General features: G+C 40.0%; 1 protein-coding gene across 1 annotated transcript; it reads left to right on the forward strand.

Moving 5' to 3' along the window:
• Window positions 1-418: 418 nt before the first annotated feature.
• On the forward strand, window positions 419-8,181 carry LOC103811938 (transforming growth factor-beta receptor-associated protein 1-like; the record flags this gene model as incomplete). Its single annotated transcript, XM_009084940.1, has 3 exons — window positions 419-1,103; window positions 6,811-7,005; window positions 8,027-8,181. Coding segments are annotated over exons 1-3 (1,035 nt in total), but the record flags the coding sequence as incomplete, so codon positions are not given.
• Window positions 8,182-8,220: the final 39 nt, after the last annotated feature.

Consider the following 8,220-nt stretch of genomic DNA (forward strand, 5'->3'; position numbering starts at 1 on the left):
TGGCTTCTTGAGAAATCTAAGACCTGAAGCTTGTCTATTTTTATGTGCAGGTGATAGAAACCTGTGCATGACAGGTTTATAAATCACCAGGTACTGGCAGGAACCACCTGTGCCAAAGTGTCTGAGAGAGCCAGTAATATGCTGGTTCCTCGTGGAGAAAGCATCACTTCAGGATAGCTGGATGCTGCTGTCAGTCTAAGAACAGATATGAAGTGGAAGCAGATAAAATTTGATGACTTTCTGTGCTTAATAATGTGCTTGCTCTGGGTTGGAAATGAGAGTACAGACTGTAAAAAAAGTGCAGCAATTAAGTTTTTGTATTGGTGAATGTTAAATTGCTACCTCTGCTCTTTGGTTCTGTGTATGGAGGTAAATAGTGGTGTTTTTTTCTCTTTAATCAGATCACCCAGAAGACACAATGAGCGTTAAAGCTTTCAAGCTCGTTTCTGCTGTCGAGCGGGAGATGTTAATGGGAGACAAAAACTACATCAACATCGAGTGCATTGAGTGTTGTGGAAAGAACCTCTATATTGGAACCAATGACTGCTTTATCTATCACTTTCTGTTGGATGAAAAGGTATCCACAGCTGGAAAAATAACTTTCGCTGCCACCAAGCAACTGCATAAATACCTGGGTTTGAAGAAACCTGTGAGCGAGTTGAAAGCAGCCTCTGCCCTCACCAGACTTCTTGTGCTTTGTGACAACACGATAACACTAGTGAACATGATCAACTTGGAGCCTGTCCCCACGGGGGCCAGGATCAAAGGAGCTGTGACATTCACTCTGAACGAGAACCCTGTGAGTGGGGATCCTTTCTGCGTCGAGGTTTGCATTATCTCCGTCAAGCGTCGCACCATTCAGATGTTCATGGTGTTTGAAGACAGAGTCCAGATAGTGAAGGAGGTGTTTACTCCAGAGCAACCCTGTGCTGTGGCTGTAGATGGTTACTACTTGTGTCTTGCACTTACTACACAGTACATCATTTTGAATTACAACACCGGCGTCTCCCAGGATCTGTTTCCTTATTGCAGTGAGGAGAAACGGCCAATTGTGAAAAGGATAGGCAGACAAGAGTTTCTCTTGGCTGGCCCCGGAGGCCTAGGTGAGACTAAACTTTTTGCAGGTTTTTAATTTAACTTTTCTCAATTTGTGAAGCTAAGCTAATTACGTGTTGTGCACAATAATGGTTGTTTTCTTCACAGGTCTGTACTGAAATGTTGAGATAAAAAGATAGATTGTAAATCTTTGGTGCTTAGTATTATTATAATTCTCCTGCTTTTTTTAATGCATGAGAATCTGATTATTTGTATTTTAATGATGTCTGTAGGAAACTTCATTTCTGTAGAGAGAGCTAACAGTAGTAGTGTCTTGCAGCCCAGAGCAAAAATATTTATTGTTACCAAGTGAAAATTTAAAGCTCTACAGACTTTCTGTAGTGACTACTCAGATTGGGTTTGAGGAGCCTGATGTTGCAATAAAATTGCTAAATTAGTGGGAATGAGTTAATTTTTTCCTCTGTTGCTGTTCAGAGGAGTTCATACAGCAGAGTCACAGTCTAATGGTTGGACTCTATGATCTTAGAGGTCTCCTCCAGCCTTGATGGTTCTGTGATTCTATATGAATTCTATTTTGTAGACTGTAACAGATTCACCAGTAGGTATATTGTACTACAGTGCTAGTAACAAATTTTAGTGGAAATAAGCTGTATCCTAACTCCTGTCAAAGTAAACTCTGTCCTAACTGTAGTTGTTGTCAGATACCACCCAGTTTTTATACTCCCATTAGATAAATTTTTGTAAGAGTATTTTTCAGCTCTGTATTACACAAAATGATAGTTTAAGTATTGCGAAACCATAGTCAGATCATGTGAAAGAAGTATCTTGTCTAATAGACAGATGACTGTAAGGACTATTGCTGCTGTAATCTGTCTAAGTCAACACTATGTTGTGAGGTCAGTAATCTTGAGCTTTTTTTGGAAAAGCTGCAGTATCCCAGAGCTGACAGACCACAGGCAGAATGCCTTCATGCTGTTTGCCATATGACTCTCCTGTTAGGAGATGCAGTTTGTTTGTTTTCCCTGACACATTAGGAAGAGCATGACACAAAGTTCACAGCTATTTAGGTTCTTATTTCAGGGATCTGTGTGGGTTTTGGCTTTTTAATATAAATTCCAAAGCAAAATCAAGAGTGCAATCAGTTGCTTGTATTGAAGTTTTGTCTCAAAATGGGAGATGTACATCAACACACTAGTTTGTCTTGAAAGAAGTAGACTGTCAGTAGAGTATCAGTAGATATATCCACAGAATTATCCAAATTAAGGATGTTCCAAGATGAACTTGGTTTTTTTTCCAGATATAGTGCTTTTTAAAGTAATTTTGGCTGCCCACTTCTTATTAAAACTCATAGTTGTTTTAGGTATGGACATGTATTTTGTGAACATTAACTGTTTCAGTGATGCTCTGAAACTTAAAATTTGTAAATTAGCTGTCTGAAAGTATATTCCCTTTTGACAGATTTCTAAGGAAATCCGAGACTTACTTTAACTTTTGTTTGTCTTTTTAGGAATGTCAAACCAGATTCTGTTCAAGTAGTTAATTTAATTATTTTTATTTGAGAAGAACAGATATGCTTTCCAAAGCATAATTGTGTTTAGCTAGAAAGCAGAGTTTTATTTAGTCTGACTCTTGCTTTTAAATGGTGTCCTGTAAGAGAGATGGGCAATAAGAGTGTTACTCATAAAATCCAACATAATTGTCTAAGCAGTGTATCTTGGGGTTAGAATATCAGGTATGTGGAATGTTTAGCAAATGGACTTCTGCTCTCAAGATGCTATAAACTACCCTTTTCCTCATGATACAGGCAAAGTCTATCTTGTACTACCTCAGAACCCTTACAGACTGTTTACTATCAACTATACAGTTTTCCCTTGCCTAATTCACCTTGGGTGGTGTTGGTTTTCTAAAATCTGTTCTCTATTCCCTCCACACTGTTGTTCTGGCTGGTATTACCCATCTGGCTGTTCTTTCTTGTTAAAACTCTTAGTGTCTATAACACTTGTCACTCTGAAGTTATAAAGATGGTTGAGGACCTTTATAATAGATTAGCATTGTGTATCTTGGCATTTGAGGTTGGCCTCTGCTGGAAGATGAATGGACTTCAAAAGACTTGCTGTAAACCTTCAGTTCTAATTTTGATTTGCTTTTGTACCTCTCAATGGTCAAGTCATGCTCATTTGGCACTTAGTAGAGCCTCTCTGCTAAATTCAGCCTCTTTTACTGACATGGATGTATTCTGCATTAATATATTTGGTTTATAGTGTTGGAAGTGACAGATTAAGTTGCTTTTGAGTTCAGACTGGAACTTAGATTGGCAGAAGACATCTGCTCAAAATGCTCATCAAAGTGGAACATCTTTGAGTTTATTTGGTATGTAACTTTTTGCCTTACCTGGAGTCTTTGCATTTAAAACTGTTAGAGTTGTTCATAGCAGATTCCCATTCTTATCCATTTGGCACTTTGTTGTCTCTACTTGCAGTTATTGTTTAGTCCTTTCAAAAAGAAGAGGAGCTTCATTTTTGGGGGTCTTCATTCTGTCCAGTAATTAGTTCATTTAGAACTGAAAATCAGTCCTTTCTGTTGCGTATGAAGCTCTGCTTATCAAAATTCAGGTTTTGAGTTTGTGAAGTTCTTGTTGCATGTTTTTAATCAGATTTCCTGCTTTAAGTGTTTAAAATTACAGCAGTCAGTTCTTGCATATTGGCACAGGAGATGCTTCCTTGCACCAGCTGGAGCAACTGCCCCAGAACGTCAGAGGTGTCAGCTCAGACTGAGCTCCCAAGGGAGTGTGCAGCTCATCAAGCCTTGAACTGAAGAGAGCACCTTATGCCTCTTGCCAAGACTAGAGCAAGGGAGAATTTTGTCCCTACCCACAGAGGATGTGTGCTTGGTTGAGGATTTCTGTTGCCAAGTAAAGGAGATGCAGGAGGAGGTCAGCAGAGTGCATGGCATGAGAGATGACAAAAAGGAAATGGAATCTTATTCAGGACCCAGGCATAAGCCTGAACCTCCAGCTGTACAGAGGGAGGAGACTGTCTTCAAACTGTACAGGCTGAGTCTCTGCTTGTTGTGTGATGGCCAAGACTGCAAACTTGTGATGTCTCATAATAGGAAGAACTCCTCTTCTGCCTGCAAATAGACATCTGTATAATATGCTCAGTGCTCAGAGTAGCAGATGAGGAGCAGAGAGTTCTGTCCCAACAATTTATCTGAGCCTGTACAAAGCAGCAGCACCCAGAGAAAGAAGGTCAAGGGCATCTTGGCCTGGCTCCAGCAGAGTGTGGCAGCAGGACTAGGGCAGTGCTCATCCCCCTGCACTGGGCACTGGGGAGGTCCCAGCTCAGTGCTGTGCTCAGCTTTGGGCACTCACTGCCCAAAGGCCATTGAGGCACTGGAGCGAGTCCAGCCAAGGGCAACGAGGGCAGCAAAGGGCTGGAAAACCTGTGGGATGAGGAAGGGCTGAGGGAGTTGGGTTTGTTTAGCCTTGAGAAGAGGCTCAGGGGTGACCTCCTGGCTCTCTGCAACTCCCTGCCAGGGCTGGAGAGAGGTGGGGGATGTGTGTCCTGCCATGGCTGCAGGGAGAGGACTAGAGGGAATGGCCTTGAGCTGAGCCAGGGCAGAGTCAGATTGGATGTGAGGAGAAATGTTTTCCCTGTGAGGGTGTTGAGGCACTGGGATATTGCCTAGGGAGGTGGTGGAGTCACCATCCCTGGAGGTGTTGAAGAGGCCTCTGGATCTGGCACTGGAGGATCTGGTTTATGGTTTAGGGGCTCCAGCAGTGACAGGTTAATGGACTTGATGATCTCAGAGGTCTCCTCCAACCTTGATGATTCTATGATTCTATCACCTTTAACAACATGGATGGTGGGAACAGTGCTCCTTCAACAAGTTTGCAGATGATAGGAAAAATTTCTAGATTATTTGGGTAATTCTTGTAACCTTTGGATAGCCTATGCATTTTTAATATGGAATTGATTAGCAGCCTCATCTCAGTCTCATCAAATGCATTCCTGTGCTATAAAAAGGCCATGATTTCTGATTGTAGTTGTCATGTTTGTTGTTATCCTTAGGTGAGAGCTGGATGAAAACAGAAAATGCGTCATTCTACCACAGAAGCTTTAGTTATTGAGGGCAGAGGGATGTGGAGAGACATTGACTTGAGGGCTCTGCATATCTTTTCACTTCCAGAAAGGATTTTTTTTAAAATGATCTAAAAAAGACCTCTATTATTTAAAAAATATAAGGCTTTTATAACTATTTTTTAGAACATCAAAGAAATAGAAAAGACTAAGAATTAATATTTCCTATGTATTTAGCCCTAAATTTACTACTGATTGGTATGTATTTAATTCAAGTTTCCTCCTACTCTTTGAAATGGGGTTAGAGCACAGAGTAACAACAGGAAACCATTAAAAGTGGACAGTGCAGACATAAAATTCCTGACGTAATATTTCACTTCTGAGCTGTAAGAATATCAAGATCTGTAAATTGGGAATTATATATTATGGCCTCCCAAAAAAAGTATTTTCTGTAAGGTGCTCCAGCTGGAAAGCTGATCATTGTAGTGAGAAAGTGAGTGAGTCAAGGGGATCATTTAAAAGCTGCTGTAAGGGATCCAGAAGCTTAGTCTCTACACCTTAGTTGTGTAAAAATCTACAACCTTCTGTTTTGTTTTCCCTTTTTTTTTCACTCCAGGATGGTAATCCTACCCTTGCCTCCTTATCCTCTGTTTGGAAGAGATTTTGTAAATTGAATAACGTAATCTTTTAATCTCTTGTGTTCTTTAGAGCTCAGATTTACTCTGCCAGCTGTCAAGTGGCTCATCGCTGCCAAAGAACAGTTTGCATGGCCGTGAGAATTCTGGTTGTAAGGGAGATGCATTCATAGTTAGAACAGGTTACATTGTGCTTCAGTAAATGGTAAATGCTTAGTGAACTAGGCCTGAAAATATTGACTGAAATTTTTCTTCAATGGATGCCTTAGGAAGAACTGGTAAATACCAAGTAGCATGAACAGAACCATGTGGTCCAAAAGCAAGTCCAACTTCTGTGAAGCTAAGAGAAGGAAGGAGGACAGAATAGACAGGAGGAAAAATAGTGACAAAACCACCCACAGATTAACTGAAGTTTTAATCTGGTTGTTTCTAAAACAGCATAGGATTTACAATTGTGGTATCATCAAGTCTTTACTCAGTGCTGCTTTTTACACTACATTTCTCTTCAAATAATTGAAGACACAGATGCCTCACAGGAAGTGACTCATCCCAAGGAGCTGGACCCTCGTTCTGCAAAAATGTTGTATCCAAAGTCAAGAAGGATAAGTAAAAAATTATGTCCACTAAAAGCTCTTTAGACCTTTGACATTAGAAGGAACAAACACGACTGCATTGCCAGATAGGTCAGGAGGTGCAGATCTGTGGCTCCAGCTAAGGCAGCATTGTTTGAGTGCTGGGTCTCAATAAGTGCTGATGTTCTGAAATGTATTCAAACCACATGGCATGATTCTTATCAGGAAACCCTGAAACTTACTAAATGTGAATAATTCTTGCTAGTTTCAGTATTCCTCTCTTCTCAATTTTGCTGTTGTCTGTTCCTGTGGTGAAGAAGTTCAACTGAGCTGAATTAACCAACAGGTCTGGGAGGTCCAGGGAAGTGTGATGTGCTGTCACCACCTGATATTGCTCCTCTTCTGAGACCTTGATACTCATGCTCTGTGTTGCAGTCTTCAACTCCCTTTGTTTTTCCCTGGTTGTAGGCATGTTTGCAACTGTGGATGGGATTTCCCAGCGTGCCCCAGTGCACTGGTCAGAGAACGTGATTGGGGCAGCTTTGTGCTTCCCTTACGTGGTTGCTCTCGATGAAGAGTTCATCACAGTGCACAGCATGCTGGACCAGCAGCAAAAGCAAACCCTGCCTTTTAAAGAAGGTCACATTCTCCAGGACTTTGAAGGTATTGGAAAGAGACACTTTGTTGCATCACTAATTGGAAGTAACTGCTGCAGTCACTTTGTTAACCAGCACATCCAGCAAGTATCTTGACTGTTCAAACTTTTATTGCAAGTGCTTTTCTGATTAGATTCCTGCAGGCTTTAGTTGTCCAAAATTCATCACTTCTAACAAAATGTATGCTCATTAAATAGGCTCTAATTGTCAAGTTAATTGCTGGGTAGGAGTCTATGGGGGTTAGAGTTTTTTTTCTTGTAACTTGATTATTTGTTTCACAGGAGCAATACTAATTTAATGCTATGACTCAATAATTGTGGACTGCAGGTGTTTATCCATTGGCTATCCTGACAAAATTCTAACATATTAGAAAGGGATACAGAAGTATAATTTTTTAAATATCTGTGTAAGAGGTTTAAAATAGGATATTTCATAAAGCAAAAAAATACAAACAGTTCTTTCTGGTCTGTTCTTCAGTTTAGAAGTCTTAAGTGTGGAATACTTTTTTTTCCCAGGAAAGCTACAAACTCTAGAACTATAACTTCTTTTTGGTCTGTTCTTCAGTTAAGAACTCTTAAGTGTGGAATACTTTTCTTTCCAGGAAAGCTACAAACTCTAGAACTATGAACTGTATGTTACTTGCTACCTTTGATGTGCAGCTTTCCATTTTCAAATGTAAACCTGTGGAAACACCTGACAGTTCAAAGTCCCTATTTTCTGAAATCTGGGCAGTAATTTCATTGGCCTTTACAGCTTAGTTCATCAAGAGAGATTATAACCAGATTCATTTACTCAGAGTGGAACAAAATCTGCTGTAAATAAATACATTTGCCATTCTCTCTGTGTTTCTGAGGTGTAATTTACAGGTAAATTATACTGTCTAGTAAATGTGGTAACAACAAAGGTGAGTTTTGGAACTTTTACACTGGTTCCTGAAATTAAAGTACCTTAAAGCATTTTTCTGGATTTGTATTTTATTTTTTTTCTGTAGAGAATGTAAACTGAATATATGTGTTCATTCTGTGCAGGAAAGGTGATTGTTGCTACTAACAAGGGTGTATATATCTTGGTGCCACTACCTTTGGAAAAACAGATTCAGGATCTTCTAGCTAGCCACAGAGTGGAAGAAGCTCTTGTTCTAGCAAAAGGAGCTCGAAGAAATATTCCAAAAGAGAAATTTCAGGTCTGTCACTCCTTTAATTTTCATGTGTATTTCCCAGTG

This window comes from Acanthisitta chloris, unplaced genomic scaffold, assembly GCF_000695815.1.
Source record: "Acanthisitta chloris isolate BGI_N310 unplaced genomic scaffold, ASM69581v1 scaffold21391, whole genome shotgun sequence".
Classification (NCBI taxonomy): domain Eukaryota; kingdom Metazoa; phylum Chordata; class Aves; order Passeriformes; family Acanthisittidae; genus Acanthisitta; species Acanthisitta chloris.